The sequence below is a fragment of the Eutrigla gurnardus genome (genome assembly GCF_963514095.1).
Source record: "Eutrigla gurnardus genome assembly, chromosome: 9".
NCBI classification, from domain to species: Eukaryota; Metazoa; Chordata; class Actinopteri; order Perciformes; family Triglidae; genus Eutrigla; species Eutrigla gurnardus.
In genome coordinates, this window is record NC_139923.1 from 17,145,946 (window position 1) to 17,171,031 (window position 25,086).

At 45.2% G+C, this 25,086-nt stretch overlaps 2 protein-coding genes across 4 annotated transcripts in view; one reads left to right on the forward strand and one right to left on the reverse strand.

The window, feature by feature from the left end:
• The window catches only part of ckap5 (cytoskeleton associated protein 5), a 30,334-nt gene extending 13,688 nt beyond the window's left edge, over positions 1-16,646 (reverse strand). For all 3 annotated transcript variants that reach the window (XM_084017383.1, XM_084017382.1, XM_084017381.1), the window contains exons 1-25: positions 16,529-16,646; positions 12,791-12,887; positions 11,980-12,173; positions 11,468-11,674; positions 11,157-11,328; positions 10,923-11,055; positions 10,743-10,843; positions 10,517-10,630; positions 10,248-10,352; positions 9,945-10,034; positions 9,196-9,360; positions 8,965-9,093; positions 8,617-8,772; positions 8,311-8,412; positions 7,089-7,199; positions 5,811-5,903; positions 5,173-5,358; positions 4,976-5,070; positions 4,539-4,722; positions 3,998-4,152; positions 3,448-3,622; positions 3,172-3,285; positions 2,313-2,441; positions 1,081-1,275; positions 867-1,002 (exon numbers count right to left, since the gene is read on the reverse strand). In XM_084017383.1, coding sequence (XP_083873509.1) covers positions 867-1,002; positions 1,081-1,275; positions 2,313-2,441; positions 3,172-3,285; positions 3,448-3,622; positions 3,998-4,152; positions 4,539-4,722; positions 4,976-5,070; positions 5,173-5,358; positions 5,811-5,903; positions 7,089-7,199; positions 8,311-8,412; positions 8,617-8,772; positions 8,965-9,093; positions 9,196-9,360; positions 9,945-10,034; positions 10,248-10,352; positions 10,517-10,630; positions 10,743-10,843; positions 10,923-11,055; positions 11,157-11,328; positions 11,468-11,674; positions 11,980-12,173; positions 12,791-12,847 — 3,298 coding nt within the window. In that variant the 5' untranslated portion in view covers positions 12,848-12,887; positions 16,529-16,646. The remainder of the gene's footprint in view (positions 1-866; positions 1,003-1,080; positions 1,276-2,312; positions 2,442-3,171; positions 3,286-3,447; positions 3,623-3,997; positions 4,153-4,538; positions 4,723-4,975; positions 5,071-5,172; positions 5,359-5,810; positions 5,904-7,088; positions 7,200-8,310; positions 8,413-8,616; positions 8,773-8,964; positions 9,094-9,195; positions 9,361-9,944; positions 10,035-10,247; positions 10,353-10,516; positions 10,631-10,742; positions 10,844-10,922; positions 11,056-11,156; positions 11,329-11,467; positions 11,675-11,979; positions 12,174-12,790; positions 12,888-16,528) is intronic.
• Positions 16,647-17,612: 966 nt separating this feature from the next.
• On the forward strand, positions 17,613-21,923 carry cstpp1 (centriolar satellite-associated tubulin polyglutamylase complex regulator 1). The gene is made up of 9 exons (XM_084017410.1): positions 17,613-17,836; positions 18,095-18,197; positions 18,635-18,765; positions 19,070-19,154; positions 19,911-19,996; positions 20,228-20,429; positions 20,852-20,961; positions 21,582-21,645; positions 21,745-21,923. Exons 1-9 carry the CDS (start codon positions 17,794-17,796, stop codon positions 21,911-21,913), a joined length of 993 nt encoding a protein of 330 aa, XP_083873536.1. The 5' UTR covers positions 17,613-17,793; the 3' UTR covers positions 21,914-21,923.
• Positions 21,924-25,086: the final 3,163 nt, after the last annotated feature.

Genomic DNA, 25,086 nt, shown 5'->3' on the forward strand with positions numbered 1-25,086 from the left:
TCTCAATAATCAAAAAAAAAAGAAAAAAAGAAAAGAAAAAGGCCCTCAAACTGGAATCCACTTTCACTTTACATTCAGAAACACATTTGTAATGAGTCACAAACTCCGTGTTATCGGTGCGGTTTTATCAGAGTAGGTCTACGAGCCTCGATACAGGCAGCGATTCTCTGTCATGCATATTATCATTTATCAGAATATTTTATATAATTCCTAGTAGATCATCTGTGAACGTTCTTGCCAGAGTTGCTTGCAGAGAGCACTGAACTTAGTTGGGCAGAACCAGGTTTTCAATTAATTAAAACTCATAAATATAACATTAGAATAATTAAATCGGTATGAACAACAACATAATATATAACAACATTTAATAAACTGCACGGTGGTGTGGTGGGTAGCACTGTCGCCTCACAGCGAGAGGGTCCCGGGTTTGATTCCCAGGTCTGGTTTGGGTTCCTTCTGTGTGAGTTTGCATGTTCTCCCCATGTGAGCGTGGGTTCTCCAGCTTCCTCCCACAGTTCAAAGACATTCATTGAGGACTCTAAATTGCCCGTAGGTGGGAATGCGAGTATGAATGGTTGTCTGTCTCTACATGTTGGCCCTGTGATAGACTGGCGACTTGTCCTGGGTGTACGCAATGCCAAATGTCAGCTGGGATCGGCTCCAGCCCCCCCGCGACCCTGAATACAGGGTAAGCGGTAAAAGATGGATGGATGGAACATTTAATGAATGAATAAAAGTAGACTGGAAGCTTTCAGACCGAACCCCCTTTTACACGTTAACCATCAGCAGCACAGAGACAGCTGGACAATGAGAACAACTAATAAACTAAATAACTAATGTGAGAGTCACTGTAACAATGCACGGACCTGAAGCAGCCCTGCTTGGCTCTGCAGAACCCTTCCCCCCTCCAGATTTAGCAGGAGCAGCAGGAGCAGCAGGCTTCGCGGGCATCACGGCTCGGGCCTTCTCCAACATGGCGTGCACCTGATCCTTTGAGGACGGCTGTGAGGAAATGAGGAGAGGCGTTAATGATGCCAGACAACAGTTCTGACCGCTGCATAATAAGTGTGTGTTCAGTACTTTGAGTTTCCCAGCAGCCTTCTCCAACTTGTCGTAGCCCAGGTGCATCATGAAGGTCGGCAGGGCGTCCTGAGCCTTCTTCCTCACGTCTCCGTTCCGGTCCTCCAGGCAGGTGTAGAGCTGAGGGACACACAGCATCAGGTCCCCGGGGACGCTCCTCAGGGTGGGCAGCTTCTCTGCTAACCAGCCCAGCAGCTGGGGGACCGAGACAGGTTTAGAAGTCAACACGAGTCTCTCATCTGCATCGTGAGTCCTGGTGTTGCACGGTATACAGATACTGACGTAGGGTGACACCCTGCTGTTTAAAGTGGTGAAGGACCCGTTAAAAGTAGCAGCAGTTTAACTATGATGCTGTTTAATAAGAGTTGGTGTGTGAGCAGCTCTGCGAGATGACTGAACGGATCCAAAAGAGGACGGTTTGGGTCCAGGTCCAGGATGTAGCTAGCATAGCTAACTAGAAGGATGGAGTCAACGCATGAAGTTAGAAGCAGATTAAAGCATCCGCTCTGAGCTGGTTCTGGATCAGCAGAACTCCATTCGGAAAACAACAATGCAGCTCTAATTAGCGACCAGATGTTCTGATAAAATCTCGGCATCTTTTCTGAATCTGTCGAAGTGTCTCTTGTAATTCATCCAACACATAATCCATCTGAGACCAGGTGTTGAAGTCTGGTTTTACCGGGTTTCTCAGGAACCTGAAGTGGACTGAAAGGAAAAGAGTGAGGTTCTCTTCACCAACACCACTTTAGCTCAACCAGAGCTTTCTACACCTACTCTGGTTTCTTCCTGGTTTTAACAGCTTTCCCTTATTAACTTCTAACAGAACTGGATTAATTGTCATTTAGTGGCTTTTTGTCTCCCTGATGCAGTACCACTTTGCACCTGAACTGCTACTGCTACTGCGGTGGGGGTGCTGTTTTACAAAAGTCTTACTAAGCACCGTTTAAAGTGATATCTGGTTGTAAATATGAATTTAACTTTCAAAGAAAGTATAGAGACATCATATTTCTGAGTGCATGTAAAATGTAAATTCTGTCATTGTTCCATTACTTTTCCTGCCATTTTTGCTATGGCAATCGTATTGAAGTCACAACCACTAGTGCGTACTATGAATTTTCTCAGGAATACATATGACCATTTATTTGGCCATTATGACCATACATTTGACCAAGAAGGTAGAAGACTCTGGACTGCAGCATGTTCCAGTTGAGAATAAGTGCATCTTCGTGTACCTCCTGTCGGAGGAAAGGATTCTCCCTCTTCAGCTCCTCCGCCATGTCTTCTCCCTCCAACCACTCCTTCATCCCGGTCTGCTCCACCCAGGCCTGGAGCGTCGTCATGGCAGCAGCCCTCACGTTGGCCTGCAGATAAACAGAGGACCCGTCCATCGTCACCGCTGTCCGTCTTTTAAAAAGGCATTAGCAGTTATAATACGATGATTTGCATCAGTCTGCTCTACCTGTGATAGAATGTAATGTGCTGTAATTAAATATACGGTTGTTTGCCCCCACAGGTTTTTATCTTTCATTCATTCATTTTCATGTTTTAAGCTTTCCTGCAACTTCAGTAAGTATTAAAGAGGACGTACTATGCTTTTAGTTTTTTGAGTATGTAAAGATCGATCCTATGCTTGGTACGTAGACCAGGTATTTAGAGATTCTGATGGTTTGATTTTCAATACCATCATGAATGAGGACACTGCTCATTCTATGATGCTGTATAGATGTGATGTGTTGTAGTGATCAGCAGATGCCAGCAGATGTCAGTGTCTCTACATTGGAACAGGAAACTGAGCTCAGAAAGATGGAGAAGCAGGGTTTCGTCCATTTTTGCCTTAAAGAGATGATAGTTTACAGTCAGGATGTCAGTTTTGGTTAATTTTTGCTTTCGAGTGAGAGTCCAGCAGTTTCACACAAACCGGCCTGGTTTGAATGTAAACTTGTTCTAGTAGGAACCTAAAACACCCGTATGAACCAGAAAAGGAACAAAGAACCAGAAGGTGGTTGTAGTGCTGAGGGCTCATTCTGGTCCAAGTCACTGCTGTTGGATGTGCAGACAGGTATGTGCTCCTGTGTGTGTGTGTGTGTTCACCTTGCTGTCTCCCAGTACGGTGATGACAGGGATCCCCAGGGCTTTGACCAGCTGCTTGAGTCCAGGTCCCATGGCTGTAGCCAGCTGCTGCAGGATCGTGAGGGTCTGCTGGACCTGAAGAACACAAACACAATGCTCACTTACATCGTAATACCATTTTATTATTAAAAAAAAAGTATAACGGAGCACAGGACCCCCTTTAGATGGCGGCCTAGAATCAGATGTCTGCAGGGACCCCCTTTAGATGTAGGACTAGAATGAGAATTTCTTACTAACCAGGATTTTGTTGGAGTCGCCTAGTCGTCCCTTCAGGGCCAGAGTCAGGTCCCCAATGTTGGTTGTAATGAACTTGGCCTCTGAGATGATGGCTGCGGTCTCATCCAGACCCTCCTTCCTGATCTTCCAGTTTTTATCCCCAATTTTAGCCACCAGATCAGATGTGATCTTGTCGCTGTGAGACACATACGTAGATAATGTCAGAATGTTCCAATGATGAACCATCGTATGTGCAAGTGAAGCTTAAGTGGTCAATTTTTATTGAAACAACAATAATTGAGAATGTATTTCTCAAGGGAAGGGTGCACACTTTTTAAAATCAAATTTTATAATTTTGAGGACCTCAACAAAATGCAATTTAATACCATTTACATTTCATACCACATTTTACACCAATCATGTTGTTAATTTACAGTAGATTAATCCTTCTGTCCGCTTCTCTCTGAAAACCGTCTGTGAGCGCAGGTCTATGTGAGTTCAGGTTATTATTTATCATCATCTTCACATATTGATAACGATGGTTGTGTGAAGATGAATGTGGTTTTGTTACCTGATGTCTGTTCTTGGCAGCAGGTCCATGATGTCCGGAGCTGCTCCTCCTCCTCCTCCTCCATCTTCATCCTGCTCCTCGGCTTCGTCACCATCTTCCTCCGCCGCCAACTTCTTGGTGAATCTGACTGCTGCTGGCGGTGACTGGCCCTGCATCTGATACACACAACACAAACACATTCAAGTCCCCTTGTAAGCAGTGATGCTGCATATATCTCGGGCTTTTATTGTGAAAGATAAGAAAGGAAGGAGCTGCTGTAAGTGAATTTCATCAAATAAATAAATAAATAAAAGTACTTTGTTGTTCGTGTTGTGATTTTCTGCTCACATTAAATACAGTACTTTCATAGATTTGTCTCAATCTTGCTGCTCTCGTCCATCTGTCATATTTCCTTCAGTGCAATCCATGATGGGATATAATGCTCGGTTAGTGACCATTTTCCAGATGCATTGTGGGATACTTTGAGTCCACTAAATAGAGTATAAAACATATGTACAACACTAGAGAAAGGCGAAGGAAGTGATGTCTTCGTGGTTCCTACCTTCTCAAACTCCGCATCGATCTGCGTGAGCAGCGCCGGCTTCTCATCCTCGAAGAACATGCGAAGGCGAGCGCCCATGTAGAGGAACATGACGCCGAGCAGGGCAATGGCGGCCGTCCGGATGGCGGGGTTGGTTGCTCCCAGAGCCGTCTTCACGTTGTTGATGAACCCCTTCACATTGATGCTGGAGAGAGGGGAAATCTAAGGTCAACCGGTGACCCCAACATGTTGCTCTGCTACATGCCAAAACTCATTCTGATTAGAAACCCCTAAAATACAATCTGCTCCAAACTCCGATCTCTTCACTGAAACACACAGAACGATTAACCTGCTCAACATGAGACATTAAAATCAATACAACTGAATGTCTTCTCATACGCTCAGTCTTCAACTGAAACGTATTAATAACAACAACAACGACGACGACAATATATTACCCAGTAAAGCCGAACTCCTTCATGGCATTAGCCAGCCAGTTGAGGGTCTCGGCCTGGTTTTTGGGGTTCTTCTGTGAAAACGCTATTGACACAACCTGACAAAACACAAATCATGTTAATACAGTACATCAGCACCATCATACTGGCTCGTTGATCCCTCTTCAACAGGATGTGGTTTTGTTGTGCAGAAAACAGACCTGTTCGGCAGTCCACGGCAGCGAGCACGCCTCTCCGATGGCGGTGAGTCCCGCTTTAGCGTTTCCTCCACACTTCACGTCTCCAACTTTGTCCACCAAACCATCCAAAACTACAGAGGCCGACGTCTTGGAGAACTGGCCTCTCTGGGCGATCAGAGCCACAACGTGCAGCTTCATCTGCATCACCTGCAGCAGAGAGATGACGTTAGAATGGGGGCATCCTAATCCAGCATCCCGATACACAACCTAATCCAGGATCCCAAACCACATCCAGGATCCCAAACCACATCCTAATCCAGGATCCCAAAGCAGCATCCCAATCTACATCCCAATCCACATCCAAAACCAGCATCACAATCAACATCCTAATTCAGCATCGGTCATAGTTTTAAGAACCGGTCATTTGATTCGGTCTCCGGTTCGCTGCGGGGGCGGGCCAACATTATGCATTAACTGCAAAGCGTATCGATTAAAAACATGTAGCATGGTGGTTTAGAATGTGTTCATGTTCCGGATATCTGATCAGCTGATATCTGTATTAATAATATATATAAAAAAAGGGCTTCCTCACTGTTAAGAGTGAAAGGTAATGCTACCCAAAAGGAACAAAGGTTTATAACTGACAGAGAGATGGTTACCTGGAAGTTGGTCTCCTTCCAGCCTGGTTTCTTGGCCAACATCCGGACCAGAGCCTGGCAGGGCATCTCCACCTTATCCATAGTCTCCACAGCCTGGTAGCACACATGAACCCAGATCATTACTTCTGCATATTATAGCCCAAAAGGTCTTACACATCAGCATTCCTGTGGTGATGCATTCAAGTACACTTTCATATGACAAGGAAAGCAGCACATCGTTCCATTTGTGAAGTTGGAGCCAGAGAACCTCCATCGATCCGTGAGGACTAGGGGTGTAACAATTAGGGCTGCACGGATCAGCATTTTTGGGGCCGATCCAATCATAGGAATCATAATCGACTGATACCGATCACAGAATAATAATAATCGATCCGTTTTATGACTGAACATACTGTTGATGACTGTGTAGGACACAGCGGGATTCTGGGTCGGCCTTGGACTTCAGACTTGTGGTGTGAACAATGCTGCTCTCTGCAAAATCCGCTGCCCGCTCGTGGCCACTTGCTCGTTCAGCTCCACTCGTGTTGACTAGAAACATGTGCGCAGGCCGGAGCGGAACCGGACCGCTACATTTATAATAAAAATGCTGCTGTGTGCTTTCACTGCCTGCTCGCTCAGCTCTGCTAGGGTGGCTGTAATTAAGCGGACGGTTGACGTTCTTGCATGTGATGTTGATCCTTCACCTGCGCGGCTCGCGAAGTTGCGCAGGTTGTATTTTGGATTAATCACAGCAGAGCAGCGCTCTGATCCACAGACATGAGACGAGCCGACTGTGCGCACTAGGGTGGCTGTAATTCCATAAAAGCTCAACGCGTCACTAGCGTTGTTTACACTGGAACTTTGACAGGCGTCATGGCCATCGTGACATCCGGTCAAGCTCCGTCTCTTCTTCTGCGTTTTTGGTGTATTTTTGTAGCAGAAACAGCGCCACATAAGGGCCTGGAATATGTACTACAGCGCACCGAGTCGTTTTCAGTGGATTCAGAGCTCCGCCTCCTGGCTACTGTTTACATCTTAGATTACGCAGTTCAGGCTGTTGCAACTAGCTCAGGAGAGAGACTGTATGACACTAGGTGGTACAACCTGAGACATGTACAATTAAAAAAGCATTTTTTTTTTCTCTTTTTCTTCTGTCCCCTCCATTGCCCCGAACTCGTACCGAACCGTGATGTCTGAACCGAGGTACGTACCGAACCGTGACTTCAGTGTACCATTACACCCCTAGTGAGGACGACAGACTTCTTCATGCAAAAAGACCAATATATTAAATATGTTTACCCTCTGGAACTCCTCCATACTCGCCAGTCTCTCCTTCCAGTTGGCCGAGTCGAGCTGCTGCAAACAAGAGGCAGGAAGTACAACTGCAGCCCGCTCCTCACACACCTCAGCCTGAGAGCGACAGACAGACAGACAGACAGACAGACCAATCAGAATTCAGACCACAATGACTGATTTTGCTTTCAACCCCTTGAGAACCAAAGTCAATGGATGTCATAGCAGACACGTTCCACGGTCGACGGCACTATATTGCCAAAAGTATTCGCTCACCTGCCTTGACTCGCATATGACCTTAAGTGACATCCAGTTCTTAATCCATAGGGTTGAATATGACGTCGGTCCACCCTTTGCAGCTATAACAGCTTCAACTCTTCTGGGAAGGCTTTCCATTAGAGTAGAGGTCAGGAGTCCGGTGTGGATGAACTTAGCCTACCATTCTCTTGGCAACCGCCAAACCCAGACTCGTCCATCAGATTGCCAGGAAAAGCGTGATTCGTCACTCCAGTGAACGCGTCTCCACCGTCTAGTGGCGGCGTGCTTTAGACCACTGCCTCCGACGCTTTGCATTGACCTTGCTGATGTATGGCTTGGATGCAGCTGCTCCGCCATGGAAACCATTCCATGAAGCGGTCTCAAGCTGTTACTTGTCTCTACGCAGTGTTCTTGAGCTAATCTGAAGGCCAGTTTGGAGGTCTGTAGCGATTAAAGTTGGCGACCTCTGCGCACTATGTGCCTCAGCATCGGCTGACCCGGCTCCGTCATTTTACCTGGTCTACCACTTCTTGGCTGAGTTGCAGATGTTCCCAATCGCTTCACTTTGTCATAATACAGTTGACTGTGGAATATTTAGGAGTGAGGAAATTTCACGACTGGACTTGTTGCACAGGTGGCATCCTATCATAGTACCATGCTGGAAATCACTGAGCTCCTGAGAGCGACCCATTTTTTCACAAATGTTTAGGTGCTTGCTTTTATACACCTGTGCCCATGGAAGTGATTGGAACACCTCATTTCAATTATTTGGATGGGTGAGTGAGTGGATACTTTTGGCAATATAGTGTATTCACTTGTCAAACAGGAAATGTGTGAATACATTATCAGGATCGTTGTGAAAATGGCTTAATTGAAAAAGCCATCCAGCTTGCAGTCTTGGTAGAGGAGGGAAACATGACTGTAATCATGACTGTAATCCTCACAGAAGCTTCAGGGAACAGCGACTCACCGACAGCTCGCTTTCCGTTAACTCTTTAGTTTCGGCCGACTTCTTAGCTTTCCCTCCGGCAGCAGAGGCTGGTTTGCCTTTCTTAGATGGGCCGGCTGATGGCTGCAGGAGAGACACAAAGCTGTGAGTGATACTGCCCCCTGCTGGCCAGACCTGCAGGCCAGGCCAAACTAAATAACAGCAACTTCTGTTACTACACATCTGCAGTCTGTCAGTTGTAACATTTGGGATGGAACCAGGTGAAAATGTGTTTTTGGATGGATCGTAGTTATATGTAATACCGATATATGTGCATCACTAGAATACCTTGCTGGCAGCACCAGCACTGGCCTTCTTGGGGGGGGCGGAGGACTTGGGTGGAGCTTCAGCAACAGGAGGAGCTTTAGCAGCTGGCTTCTTCTCCCCTCCTCCTGCAGCCTTCTTCCCCCCAGGGAGGTCAACTTTATCAGCTGACTCCTTTATCTGTTGACAGAAGGACAGACATTAGCAGGAACTAGACAGACCCAACCCGCCATCCTTCTAGTGAGCCAGACTAGGGGCAGGACCGGGACCCGCATCTACACCGAGACACCCTTTCAGGTCCGCTGTGACCCACATGATCTTCCTGTCTGTATAAACACACTTATACAGCCCAGTCAGGAGCAGCGTGGTCACCTTGTCCTGTTTCAGTTTGTCCAGATCCGAAAGGAAGGGGTTGACGGCTCTCTCTCCCACCACCTTCATGGCCGTCCCCAGAGCCTCGAAGGCGGCGTCTCGCACCTCCGGAGCCGAGTCATTGACTTGCTGACAAGGTTCAAAGAGAAGAGGACCGGTTTAACACATCATCAGCTCTGCCCTCTTATGAAGCATATGAATGATTCATAGGGGTTTGATTATGAGTTCTACCTTGATGAGAGCAGCACACAATGGTTTGAGGACACCCTTGGGCAGTGTGGCCTGAGTGCAGTGTCTGAAGGAGCGGGCCAGAAACAGAGACGCCTGCTGCTTGATGGACGGGTTCTTGTTGTCCATGACCCCCAGGATGTCCTCCGACAGGTTCTGGAGTGTTGTCTGGAAAACACAGAGACCCACAGGATCAAAAGTTGTGTGTTGCAAAACATTACAGGTTGTTGGCTCATTGTAAGGAGCAGTGTCCTCAGACTATGTAATGACACCATTCCTCACGCGTACCAGCAGCAGTTGCCGTTTGGATTCTTCAACGTTTTATATATTTGTATATATTTTTGCGAGTTTATAAGGATCCGAGCTCCTTCCAGAGAGTACAGTTGTAGGATTTCTCAAAACATTTGTAAATGGAGCTACAGCTGTTTGTTGACCTCTTTGTATATATTAAGCTGCACAATACAGTTTGTCTTTTTCCAAACTGAAGTTTTCATTTGACTAGTTTGTTTAATTTTTTGGGCAATCTTTCCCAATGTTAGTATTGTAGCACATTAACTGTGTTCTACAAATATGAATTGGATTGAAAGATTTGAAGGAAATATTCTCATATTTAAATCCAAAATAGAGATGCATCATGATGCACCGAGAATCGTTTAATAATCGAATCTTGAGGTGATCGGCGATTCCCACCACTATGTCGTTGGTGACTGAAGCAGCAGCAAATATTCAGACAGATGAAGGATGGTACTCACAGTGAGGAAGATGGCATCGATGGCCTCCTGCAGGGCCTGGACCACCTGAGGCTTCTTCTCCTTGAATTTTTCCAGAATAGTTGGAACCACCTAAACAACCACAGAGGTCTGGTTTACCGGCTATCAATGGAATCGGCATTGTCATGTGACCACAGTTTTATCTCTGTTGGTATCATCCAGTTTCAGCTCAAATGCTGCTAGCAGCCAACGCACCGGCATTCAGCTGGCCATAGGAAATAACTAGTCACGTTAAATTAATAATACCAGGATGAATCCTTCATCTCGGAAACAACTTTGACGTACTTGTCCTGCATACACCCCAAACTTCTTCCTGAGCCCGGAGGCCAGAGCAGCCAGACACTTCGCAGCCAATGCCACCAGCATCACATTGGCATCTTTTCCCACGACCTGAAACAGAAACCTGGTCAGCAAGCCACCATATCCAGTAGATCCCCCTAGACCCGGATTTGCTTAGACCAGACTTTATTCATGGTGAGATATGTTGAGGACTTATCTCACATGTGCCAGTAATGTAACATAAACCAGATAATTAAAGAAGTGCTTCAGTCTACCTTCTTCAGAGCTCTGACCAGGTCTCCGTAGTCTCCATTCTCTAGTTTGGGGATTTTGGTCAAAGCCTCGATGGCCTCCAGAGCTTCTTTCCTCTCCTGCCACTTCTTAGCTTCCTGCAGAAACACACATATACAAATATAAATGGAGATTCTGCAGCCTTGACAAGGTTTCAGCTGTAGGACATGAATGAAGACAGACTTCCGACTCGTAGTCAGACAAACGTACTATTTTGTCATAGAAATCTTTGGGCATCTTGGCCAGAATCTCTACAGCTTCCAGCAGCTCATACGGATCTACAGCTGCAACGGTTTCTGCCTCGTCGTCTCCTGGCAGAGGAAAAGAGATGGGATCAGTTCACGCCTCTGAAACTCCTCAGCACCAAGAAAGAATCCTGTTTAAACCCACCATCAGACTGGTCCCCCCCTTGGGCTTGATGCTGTTCAAACTTGGCCTTCAGGTCCTGCTGCGAGCGCAGGAACCTGGTCTGCTTAGGGGGTGACGAGGGCAGCTTCACCCACTCCTCCTCCAGCTCCTTCAGCTGCAGGGACACACACAACAAACCGCCATCAGTAACCTGATTCTTAATGCTGAATGTTGGAGGTGGGCCGGTCTGGGCCAAGCCGCGAGTGCGAGTCCCACCTGTACAGAGTTGATGCTCTGCAGCGGCGGTCTCAGAGCATCTCTGATCCACTTGTAGATCTCTACAGCCAGCAGCTTGACTTCATCTCTCACAGCTTTCTCTCTGGACTCAAACTGCTTGGACAAAATCTTCACTATTGGCTTCAACGCCACGATCTTGGACCCAAACTCACTACGGGGAAACAAACAGAGAGGTGGTTAGTGTCTGTAGGCGTTTTAGCAGAGATTCTGCTGAGAAAGAAGAGCTGGTTCTGAGCTGGTTAAATCCCCCGGTCTCACAGCATCCCTCTAACCCAGACAGGAACACTGACCTGAGAGCCCTCCTAAGGGCCTCGATGCAGGCCACCACTATCTTGGGGTTCTTGTTCTCCAGACCTTTCAGCAGCTCTTCTTGAACTACTTCCGCCTTCTCAATCTCGATGTACATGAGACAGATGTCGGAGCCGAGCTCCTTGGCCCGGGCTTTCGGCTGGTTGAACACTTTGGTCACCACGCCGGACACCACCTCACCCGCAGACCTGCAGCCAACACACACCGCCGGTCAGACCAGTCTGGACTCAATCTGAGAATCTCAGTATTCAGAAACATGTCAGGGTTCAATCTGATTATTCTCATGTTAATATTATGCATCTTAAGTTTGAGAGTCATTCAGGTCCCTGAGAAACTGGGTAAAACCAAACTTCAGACCGTTGTTCATTGCAGGTAAACTGATACTTTTGTCGTTTAGATTACCTGCAACACTTAACCATAGTCCAGCATTACAGAGTCTGATGAGCCTTTAGAAGAATAATCTGTTAATGCAGCTAATCTAATGGTCACTTACTTGCCAGCCACATGGGCGTTCTCCACGAAGGCAAGGGCCGCCTCCAGGCCTTTGAGCTGAGCCACGGCGTTTGAGTCGGTGACAAACCGCTTCATCAGTCCCAGGTATTTCCCCCATTCGGGACTCTTCTCATCCGTGATCCTCCGGAACAACTTCAGAGCTTCCTCATAACCACTCAGACGGGCTTTCCACACCTGAGTAGGAGCAGGAGGCCCAGAGAAAAGGGTGAAGGATGGGAAGACAGTTAAATATACCCGGTGAAATTAGATATAGTTAAATATACGCTGCTCTAAAGAATGAAAATACATACATACATATGATATACAGTATAATTATATATATTATATATAAAGAAGATAATTTTAAGTTTATTTTTAATCAAATGTATTTATTGTTTGTTGAGATTTAAATAAATAAAAAAAACATTTAAAAAATGATCTTGATTCCTGTTTATAGTGATTTACATTGTGTTAATAAATGACCAGTCGTGAAACATTTTTGGTGTTCCTAAATTAAAGAGTTTGTCTGGAGCCCTGGCATGTTATTTTAATGAAAAGTTAATTACCTAACAAAGTAATGCAACTATTATAAGGCAGAATCAAAGTTCAGTTTGAGTAGAGACGAGCTAAAGTGAATACAGCTGTGAGAGAGAACCATCAACTGCTCCAACAGTAAAACAGTTTACCGTTGTCAGGGACCATAATGGATGGATGAGACATGATCATTATCTGTTGGTATTTGACTTAGAGTCTTTCTTAAATGAGTGAATGAGATGGAAAGCTGCAGATGATGAAGGACAAACATCAGTCACCTTGTGTTCACATTTCTGGTCTATGGGAAGCTTCATCCACTCGCTGTCGTCCCCCATGGTGGCCACTAGGGGGCGGGCTTCCCCAAAAGAAGTTCAACTGGAAAAGATCAGCAATATTCATCACAATAAAGAAGAAAACATTTGGGGGCCGTTCCAGAAAGCAGGCTCAACCAACTCTGAACCTAACCCTGAACTCTGAGTCAACCAACTCCGAGATGGTCAGTTTTCAGTTCCAGAACAGCAGTTCTGAATTAGTTCAATCAACTCTGAGGATGTAAACTCTGAGTTACGCGTGTGCCTGCCGACTCTACAAAGCCATCATCAATGGAGCTCGGATACTACGATTCACCATGGCAACCGGGAGAGCGTTATTAGATATTACTGAGTGTTTATGTAGAAAACGAGCTCATCCTTAGAAAGCGGACTAACGTAACTGCAGCCAAGTAGAGATAGTTGGCGTGACAGATACTTACGGCCCGACTTAATGTGTATAACTGAATGAAACAGTCGATTGATCTACAAGGTGATAAGTCTTTATTTTCGGCCTCGCAGAGCGACACTGTGGTGTTGCGGTTAGCAACGCTGCCTACGGTGCAGGCGACAGGGGTTCAACTCCCGTAGTTCAGAAAATAGCGCAGTGAACAAATAATCATTTTCATATAGGTGTTAATCCCCACAGGCACAAAAAGAAAGTGGCTTCAGCTTAAAATGAAGCATAAGAATATTTGCACGTATACGTAGACTAAGGCATATGATTTTAATCATATTTCACATATTAAACAGGAAATATAAGCGGCTATTTCAACAAAGAAATGTCATTTTTCAGAAAACTCCCGTTCACAAAAAATCTAAAGAGTTTTGCAAAGAATCTGGATTATGTCCGTGATATGAAATGTTGAAAATGTCAGAGAAGACTGTTTAGATATGTGATTGGTAGGAAAAGAACGGTAATTTCCTTTTAAGTAATCAAAATCCTCTCCCGACGCAAAGCTGCTAGAATAACTTTTATTTCCATATCGATTAGGTTGACTAGGAAAGGACGGCAAATTTTTTCAGAGTTGGTTCAGATTCCGGAAAAAGGCGGAGACATGCAGGAGAAACTCGCGGTATGTTGAAGCAAACCTGCCAGCGAGCAGGTTAGGTTCACAGAGTCAGTTACTATGGTAACTGACCTAAAAAAGGTTGAGTTACCCCTCTTTCTGGAACAGAAAACTCAGAATATCCCTCTTCTCAGGGTTAACAAGCTCAGAGTTTCAGGAAAACCTACTTTCTGGAACGGGCCCCTGGTGGTTTGTTGCTAAGCGACTATTTGAAGCCCAAAATGTTTCATAGAAATGTTGAAATACTGCTTCACATCAAAAATACTGTTGAAAAATTGTCTCTTTAGCTGCAGCCATCACTCTGTGTTCACAAAAAACACAATGTTTGCCTTAGTGATGCTGACGCAAGTTTGACTGTGTGATCATTTGTGTTTATTCACGTCACTCTTGCTAGCTGCCCCAGAGAGGAGGCGGGGCTTCCCTCTACATAGACCCCAACCAGGTTTTCCTGTGTATTGTGTCTGTGGTCAACGATGTTGCCACAGAGACGATGATGTGACAGCCCCTTGGGACAGGTAGGACAAAATATTTGACACTCAAAAGATGTTAATCCAGTGAGTTAAAGGAAAGCTGTAGTCTGTGTATGAGGTCAACACAGACACCTGTTAGAGACTAGCTGATTCATCCGTCCATCAGTGAGTTGAACTGAAACATACCAAAGTGGTTTATCTTCCATTTGTATATTTAAAATGTACAGTAGTCATCCTGTTTAAGGTGTGTTTCTGTTTATTCACGTCACTAGATGTGCTGGAGCGAGGCGCATTATCCAGAGGTGCTCGGTGGATTTCCAGTGCCCGGTGGATTTAGCAAGACCCACATGGGCTGGTTTACCACATCTGGATTAACCCAGAACTATTTAGCTGTGATTTAATATCAATAACCAAATGAAAAGGATGCCGAAATAACTCCATAATGATGGTGATCTGTAAAATGTATGAAGTCATGCTTGTTAGGTGTGTCTGCAAGACGACTACTTTTGAAATGCTTGTTTTTTGGATGGAGTCTGTTTGATGGGCGTTAGGCTATGCTAACATTGTAGCTGCTCCATCACCACTCCTAATAAGGTCATCTAGACATAAATACGGCAGCGACCTTGCTGTTTTGACCATAGACAAACTGGTTTCTCCACATAGTCTGGTCTGGTCTCTGGACTAACGTGAGGTACTGTCATAGCCCTCTAGGGACCAAAGACCCATGAGCCAACATTTGGTTCCTCCATTTAGGATTCAGCAACGTCAGGACCCCGATCTCAGTGCTGAGAGGCAACACACAAACTTCCCATTCTAGTTGAAATACTTCAACGCGTATGTGCATTTAACTAGCCTGCTTGCCTTTGTGCCTGCCTGCCACCCCCCGCTGTCCACATGTCAAAGTGTCCTTGTTTAGTCTAACCTATAATGGAGTTTTGAAGTAGACACCAGAACGTAGATGCTGGAAGTGTTTTGGATCTCAAGACCTTTCCGGAGACAAAGACACTTTGTTTTTGTGAATAGGAGACTGAAAATCAAATGGACCTGCATTAGCTCTGCGAGTACTGTTCTAGCCTTTCGGGCTTTCAGATTGGATGACTGGCTCCACTTCCGAGCCGCAGTCCTTTCTTCACTCACCGACATGCATTCACTTCCACTTGAAAGCATCAGCATTCTGATGGTCTAATGCACATTGCAGGAGGCTTCATATTCCATATTGATCCAGCACATTCTGGTAAAACATCATTCACATCTCTACAAAACACTGTCTGGAGCTTTAACTATTCAAACATAGTTTCGGGGTATATTAATCCACAGACGTATACTTAGAAGTTTGCAGCTGTCATGATAAGTTTGTAGCGTGTTATGGCTTACGTGTATAATCTAAACTATTACATTACATACAATTTAACAAGTCTCATTAGCAAGGTGAGTGGTCACTTTCACCCAACAGTCCAGTTTAATATTATAACGAGAACCAGATCATATCACAAGGACGAGCTCGGCTGTAGTCAAAAGCGATGCGCGTGCATGACGATGTGGCGTTAACGTTAGCAGCAAAGCGCCAGAATCCTGACACAAGAACGATGGTGCAGCCAGGAACTAGACTGCACCATCAAATGCAGCCAGTCATAATCAATTAGGGTTAGTAACCGCTTTATAATGTCAAGCTAACATTCCACTGGCTGGCACCAACTGACGCTGCTCCCACTCTGCCCACACCAGGGACGGTCACCGTATTATCCAACTGTCGTTAGCTACTAGCTAGTCTGGTTAGCGCCATTAACTAGCGAAGTTAGCAACGACTGTGACAGTTTGCTACGTTAGCATGTCCCCCTGCTCGTTCCTGCTAGAAACACCACAGCAACAAAACCACAAGCAGCCCCGCTAACGACCGATATGTAGCTCGTTCGCATACGAGGTATAAACGCTTCAGATGCAGCAGACGTTCCCTGCGAGACATCGTCTGCCAGCGATGGGCGGCCGCCGCTAGCTGCTTTTAAACAAGGCTACGAGCTAACGTTAACCTTCCACAACCGCCAACACAGCCAGGCCTAACAACGCACTTCCCAGCAACGGCTGCGGACACGCTACAAGCTAGCTTGTTAGCTCGGAGAAAAAGCCAGTTTGAGCCTAGGAAATAGAATAAAAATGCATCGCTGGGATACCTGTTTGTGTCTCCCGGAGACAATACGCTCCTGGCGGTCCGGTGAGGGTGCTAATGTGATCACCGCGGAGGAGCCCAGCACATTTATACAAGCTACGGTCGCGCTGCTAAGACGGACGGAGCACAACTTCCGGTTCCAAATAAAACAACAACGTTCCTCGTTGAATTCTAATTAGGAACGAATTGACATGTACAGTGCTGTAGCAGATGTATCAGGCTAATCAACCGTGTTAAATATCGTTTGATTTGTTAACGTATTTTTGTGTAACTAAGGGATTTAGCTTCGTTATTTTAAATTCTCATAAAATCAAATTTCCGGTCTGGTCGCTGCCGCCTGCGTCCAACTTGATGCAGCTTTTTGAATGGCTCCAAGGGAGGAGAGAGACTGGCAGGGCGGAGACGGGGACACCACCCTGACGGACTAGATACGTCTCCTGTCTCATCCAGACCTGCCGGACGCAGATTAAGAAACACCAGCAACACCGTACACGATGCTGGTTTCACGTCTTCCACATGTATATATGTATCCACATTTAGGCTTCCTTATTTCTAACTAGACTAAGCCATTGGTTGGTTGGATTTGAACTACGGCCCGCCCCCAAGGTATGACATTCCTTTGCTGATTGGACCATCACATGTCTTGCTTATCCTCGGTGGAGATTTCCTGCAACTATGAAACATATTTCCACTGTTAAAATAGGGCCTTTTAATTCCTGCAACTATGAAACATATTTCCACTGTTAAAATATGGCTTTTTAATGGTGGTCATGAAGTCCTTCGATACACACACACACACACACACACACACACACACACACACACACACACACACACACACACACACACACACACACACACATATCCATCCATCCTCCACCGCTTATTCTGTACTCAGGGTCGCGGGGGGGCTGGAGCCGATCCCAGCTGACATTGGGCGAAGGCAGGGTACACCCGGGACAGGTCGCCAGTCTATCACAGGGCTGACATGTAGAGACAGACAACCATTCACGCTCAAGTTGAAAAATAGCCATGGAACCTTTCTGTGCTGAGTTGTTCAGGGGCTTTTTATAATGTAACTCACAACATCCTGCTGTTTCCATGGAAATTGCAGCCCACCATGTTAGGACCACATCCATGGTTCTGACAGTGCTATGAAAGATACGGCTACAGAAATGACATGCTCCTAGATTCTGTCCATCCATCTAGACATCTCGGAGATCATCGACTTTTTTAACGTGAACGTCAACGTCGGAACGCACGAGCACAATGAATCGTTTTAATTCCACCGTCCCGGATGACGAGTACCTCGGTAGGTCCCGAGTTAGTCGTCAAGCTTACATCCTGTCTTTGACAGCCTGGTTGTCTCCCAACACCCGACAGTAACGTGATAGCTGTCAGCTAAGCTAGCTGTGTTAGCCTAGCTGTTCTGGTTTAAAGCCTGTCTGTGGCAGCCTAGTTGTCTCCCCACAGCCAACAGTAACGTGCTAGCTTTCAGCTAAGCTAGCTGTGTTAGCCTAGCTTTTCTGGTTTAAAGCCTGTCTGTGACAGCCTGGTTGTCTCCCCACAGCCGACAGTAACGTGCTGTTCTACCTGAGTGACGCGATGACCCAGCTGCTGGAGCACAGAGACGAATACACCCAGTTTGGGCTGATCCGCTACTTTGCTGAATAGTACGTTACACTCAACGTCCAGTCACACACATAGACCATTTTCAATAGTAGGCCTATAATATAAAAATTACACTTACAAAGAAAAGTACTACTCGGAAATATATTGACAGTATTCTAAATTACTAAATTGTACTTATCAGCTCATATCTTTCTTTAAATATATGCTCAATTAGTATTGCAACAATGCACTGGGAGCACATTTTAAAAATGAATTAATTGAAATAAGCCATGAGTATAATTGAGTATACTATTACTAAAACAAGAATATATAAATGGTGTATTGCAGTTATATTACCAAGACACTCAATACATTTTTCATATACTCATTACATAAACAAAGCAAACCTTAATTTCACGAATCAACATGTTTATTAGTACACACAGCTGTGTACGCAACATTTAGCTTATTTTTGTCATTTTTCTGTGTGTGTGTGTAGTTTCAGCAGTGTAAAGAACAGTAACCACGTGCTCTTCAGAGAGTATAACTACATCAGGGCCACCCCCCATAACAAGGCCTCCTTCATCAGAGTCTTCTGGAGATGCTACCGACAGATCGGCAAGAGTGGAGGTCAGTGAGCCACAAATAATTAGAATTTGCATTATTGTTAGATTGTGATGAACAATAAGTAATTGGGGGCTCCATGATGGTGTAGCGGGGACCAGGTCCAGACCTGGGTTCTCTACCATCATAGCAGCTAGTCAGCTTTTTAAAGTCACCTGTGACCGTGTTATCGCAATCCACAAAGAAATATGTATCATATCATCGCTTACTGTCATTCTCTTCCACATAATATTGCTGGTTTGACTGTCTTTAACGTTGAATTCAGAGCTTCTGTAACCAAGAATAGTTTGATTCTGCTGCTGTTTTGCAGACTTACTGTCCGTGCTGGAGTTCAGGTCGCTGCTGCAGCTGTTGTGTCCAGACTTCCCGTTGGAGATGGTCCAGAGTGCAGCCAGGTCAGATAGCACCACTCCGCTTCTATGCACTTTAATATTTACCACCAGCACAAAGAGGTCACACCTGTGTTTGTCTGGTCACCACACCTTTATATGCCAGCTGCTCCGGTGCATGCTGGTTATGGTGCGGCTATTAAAGCAGTATTAAAGTACAGCGTCTTCATCATCATGTAGTTACACTGAACAGTACAGAACCAAACCTGCAGCCGACCAACCACAAAGTCTGTAGACATCCTTGTTACAAGGCGTGGTGTACTACATGTCATTATTCTGCTTTGTGCCCTTGAATGCCACGCCTATGATTTTCTTTTCTTTTATTATGCCTGGTTTAGCTCTTTGTGACTGTCTATGTGAAACACCCTATATAAATACATTCTACTTACTTAGAAAATATAAATGCAATACTTCTGTTTTCACTTTTCTCAACTTTATGTCAAATCCTTGTTAGTAAGGGATTTAACAGCATGGTTATTACACTTGGGCTGATCCCAGGTAAAGGCCATTCTAAAATGTGTTTTCTCTTAAAAAAAATACAACCATTCGGCACTCTGAACGATTGATTTCATATGCCTGACCTAGAGGGAACATCTTCTGCACACACAGCTCAGGGAGTTCGGTATCTTGCCCATCTATTACTAAGGCATGCAGGCTGGAGGAGCCAGGATTTGAACAGCTGAACTTCCGATTTTGAGGACGACTCGCTCTACCTCTGAGCCATAGCTGCCCCAACTGTTCTCTTCTTTTCTTGTTCTGTAGAATCGTTCTGATGGACGACGCCATCGACTGTCTCATCTCTTTCTCTGATTTCCTTTATGCCCTCCAGCTGCAGTTCTACTACCAAGGTACAGTAGAAGAAACAGGAGAATATACATTAGCAGCTACAGGAGAATCTACAGTATAATCTACATTAGAAGCTACAGGAGAAGTTTCAGGAGAAGCTACAGTAGAAGCTACAGTATAATCTACAGTAAAAGCTACAGTAGAAGCTCTAGCGTGGGTGTGTTAAAGGGACAGTTCACCCCAAATCAAACACACACCCCTCTCCATAGTGCTATCTACCTCTTTGTGTTCAGAGTTCCTGGGCAGCGTGCTGGTGATCTACCAGGATCTGTTAGCAGGGAAGAGTCCCAACACTGTCATCGTGCCCACCTCTACCTCCGTGGAGCAGCTCCCCTCTGTGGCTGCAGACGACTTGGACAAGGAGCAGCAGGACCAGGTGGACCCAACCACTCTGGCTCAGTGTCTGGATTCCCTGTGTGACAGGTTCAAAGACAGGTGAGACCCTCCAGTGCTCAGTCTCAGGCAAGTCCTCATTCTGGCTTCTGATCTACTATTGGTTTCATCTCATTTTTATTGTATCGTTGATTTGTAGAACTGCAGAACTGTGATGGATTTAGATGAAAGAGATTTTATATAAGAGGTGGATGTCATCATGATGACATCACCCGTTGGTTTGTGGACTACAGTTCTTGTGCCTCCAGTTCGCCATCTTGGATTTTTACCCACCCGTGAAGGAAGTGGTCTGTGGAGGAGTGGCAGGTGGATCTGATGAACATAAACAGCAGCGCTGTGTGTGTGTGTGTGTGTGTGTGTGTGTGTGTGTGTGTGTGTGTGTGTGTGTGTGTGTGTGTGTGTGTGTGTGTGTGTGTGTGTGTGTGTGTGTGTGTGTGTGTGTGTGTGTGTGTGTGTGTGTGAAGTCATCCTCCCAGGTCCTGTATGAGGGAAGTCCTGGAGCAGACCAACAGAGTCTCCTACCACAGCTTCCTCTTTAACCTGGCTAGAAGTGAGGCCATCAACCAGACTATTGGTAGGTATCATATTAATACTACTACAACTGCTACTACTGCTACTGCTACGACTACTACTTCTACTGTAACTGTTACTATAACATACGCAATGATGTTCAAACAACATATGTTGTAAAGTGTATAATTGTCTGGTGTATGTATACACGTGCACAGTTTGCCTCGCAATTAAATGACTTATATGAAGCACATTATTGTATTTCTTATCTTAATCTAACAACGTTCGAGTTTGATCCTTCTGACATTTATAATTAAAACCTTGTGTTTGGGTCATCGGTTCAGTCATGTGTGTTCAGAACTGCTGTCACCATGGAAACCAATCGGCATTACACATACGTCATAGTAATACACTGTAAAAAATTACAAGGATGTTCAACATTAAATTTGAGCACCGCTGTCATATTTTTAAAGAGTGATAAGTTAATGCAACTAGTACCGAACAGTTAGTTCAACTGGAGCTGCTGGTTCAATTTCACAAGTGAAGTAGATCTGATGATGGACTGAGTCTCTCCAGTCTCCGGTTCTCCCCCGCAGACCGAGTCTTTCACATGACTCGCTCCGGTGCAAATTTAGAGAAGAAGCTCTACAAAGTGGATCTTGTCTTGTGTCCCTGGTTCTGCAGGAGCGTTACCCAGCAGGGCAGAGTTCCTCATCGACCCTGAGATGGACCAGGAACTGGATAAACTGTGAGACCACATGACTGGATCAGGATCAGCTGTTTTCTATTGTTGTCCTCTGATTGCTTGATGCTGATCTGTCTCTTCCTGTCTCCCCTCCTGGACCAGGATCGCCCAGATCTCTGTGAGTCCCGGCAGCAACAGCAGTGGCAGCGCCGTGTTGGGGCTGAAGGAGGTGCAGAGGAAGGCGTCACCACGCAGGAACATCCACCACCGCAGGAAGATGGAGATGGAGAGCGACGGCTCCACAGAGGAGACCGACTCATCTGAGAACTGACCTGTAACCTCTCACCAGTCACGTTTCACCTTCCATCCAAACCCACCAACCCACGAGTCACAGCTGGTCAGGGCTCCTGGTTCGGTGTACCGAACAAGTCCCGACCAAACCTGGCTCGTAACGTTGACTCGCTAACTTTACATAAGGGGAACATAGATTGCTGTAGTCCCAAGCATCGGAGCTCTGACCTGCTGAGTTATTGACTCGTTGGAGGAAGAACGTGTTGAACACACAGCAAGTTAACAAGTTAACACTCTTGTAGTCCCGTCTTGTTCAGCACTGATGAGATGTGAAGAGTCTAGAAGACACCTTTGCTGCTACATCCTGGTCTCTGAGTCCTGGTCCTGATGATGATGCTCCCACTCATAGTGACACTCACGTATTTACAGTCCTGGAACAGTGCTGTTGTCCTGTGATCGTGAGATTATTCATCGTTCATAACCAGCTCTATGTATGTGTGTGTATGTTCATGCATGTGTGTAAGTGATTTAAGTGTTGTATAAAGTCCTGAACTCACCGAAGTCTCAGTGGTTTCGATTTCACTTTATAGTGCAAACACTTACTGTAAGAGCTTTGAATCAGCTATGAGGGCTTCCTGAAAGTGTGTGTGTGTGTGTGTGTGTGTGTGTGTGTGTGTGTGTGTGTGTGTGTGTGTGTGTGTGTGTGTGTGTGTGTGTGTGTGTGTGTGTGTGTGTGTGTGTGTGTGTGTGTTGTATAAAGAGAAGTTCCTTGTATTCTCAGGTCTGTTGTAAATGTTGTTTATTGACAGGAATAACCACCATCATCATCTTCATTGTACAACATCGATATCATGCGTTCTGGTCAGACCAACAGCATACAATAATAACTCTATACAAACATACATACATACAGTATCTATACAGGATAATTCTATATGATGAGTCATGTTCAACAGATCCTTGTGGTTTCAGAATCACAACAGTGTATACATAGAAAGGACACTTCCTGGTGGATCAGAACTCTTCCTGTGGCGCATGTCGGATGGTTGCCATGGAAACAAATGTGGTGGACAGAACATGCCCCTTTAGCTCCTGTATGACAATCAGACCACTGAGACAGGAAGTGGACGTAAGCAATCACAGTGGGCATTATTTTGATACCATTCTGAAATGTGTGACCATTAAGATGACGGCTGTCTGAAAGGCCACAAACTAGCTGAGACGGGGGGTCAGCTGAGACGGGGTCAGTTAGAAGCATCATGACGTATATTTAGCATTTTTATCCTCCCTTTGCTACAAAAGCAGCGCGATCATGGGACAAACACGTATCCACCAAGTCTCAGAGTATTGATACTGCTAGCACTAATGCTAATTACAAACAATCACATGTAGGTGATATCATCTTAGATTAATGTCCTCACATGGAAAATGTAAAGTGTAGTTCTACTGTAAATATGTGATCAATCAAATGGTCTGACTGACTGACTGTCTTACACTTCTCCAGCATTCCATGGCAGCCATCTTGGGTGTCCTATCAGCTACCAGACTGCAGATTCTCTGATTGGAGAAAACCGAAGTCACCAGTTAACACAGAGGACCATCATCATCCCAACAACAGATACAAAGAGGCACAAAACATTTCAGGCTTCGCTTCCATTGACATTACCAACTCAAATCAGTTTCTACCAAATAGTTCAACTGCTTGAGCAGATGTTTTCTGATCTTAAATCTGCAGATGTTTAGGCCACATGAAGGCAACAGGATGAGCTGAGAACACGTGTCGTGCTATAATAGCTGTCATGGCTAGCTTGTTACGAGGCTTTGTCTTCATATCCGCCAGCATTGGCATTATTTTGAGTCGTGTTGCAGATTGATAAACGTAAATCCCATAAAAAAAAAGAAGAGGAATGGAATGGACATTAGCTTGATAGCTTATTAGCTAGCTAGAAGCCAAGACAAGATACCCAGCTAATTAGCTGGGTACCATGGCCTTCTACTGAGAGACAGGTGGCTGGCTAGCTAGCTTGGTAGCTATTTAGCTAGCTAGCAGAGGTTTCAAATATTCCTCAAGTTGAACTACAACGCCAATGTTGTAAAACCAGCATTAAGCCTGGAGCTGATCCTCCAGACTGCTTGGACATGAATCCTCCTGGTTTAGACCAAGTCTGATTGTGACTACAAATGTTCTCATGCCAAGTTCAATATTTATTTTAAACATATCCAAGCTAATAAACTGGGAACAGATTGTGTCTAAGGAGAAGCGAGTGTTTCCAAGCCGATTTGAGCCCAAATGTCGTTCATTTTTGGTCCAACTTTGGTCCAACTTTGGTCCTTGATCTGAGCAGGAAATGCTGACAGTAAGGTGGACAGATGTGGACATGACTGCTGAGTTACCTGCCACCCCACCAGTCTGATCTTTTGCACTCATACGAAATTGCACAGCGTCATGTGGGCCGAGTTATTACAGTTAAAGGAAATAAATGTGTCATCACTGAACCAGAGAACCCCTGCAGAAGGGTTCAGGTGTAACGATGATAAAGCAGCAAATGGAGAAATTAGGCACCTTAACAGTAGATTGTCAAGTCTGGGGGATATAAGATACACAACTATTATTATTATTATTATTAATCTTTCCTTGTGTGCAGAAAAACAAGAAGCTCCACTTGTTCAGTGATGTTCCTTCATTGTTGCTAAGAAGAAGCAGATGTTTACTGTCGTGTCAAGGATGAAGCTGATTTAAAGACAGAAGAGTCTTTGTTCTTGTGTGATTGTGGTTCACATGACCCGGGTTTGGTTCTAAATCTGCATCCATGTGTGTAACATTCCCAACCACCTAAAACGGGTTTGACATCATTTAACGCTGAAGTTCAATTCGCATGAAGATATCAGTAACTGGAATCATGGTTTGTTTAACCAAGTTGTTATCACTAACATGCTGATAGGTGATTGATGTTATTCTGTTTAGTGAGGGAGGGGCCGCACGGGGGTGACGTGATGAGCTCTGTCGGGGCCCGGTTTGAATCAGGTTCCTTCAGTGTGGCGTTGGCATGTTCTCCCTGTGTTTGTGTGGGTTTTCTCCTGGTTCTCTGCCATATTTGAGGGTTCCTCCCACAATCTAGGGTTCTTCCCAACAGTCCAAGTCATCATCCCACAGGCTAGGGTTCCCTCCACAGTCTAGGATTCCTCCCACAGTCCAAGGGTTTCTCCCAACAG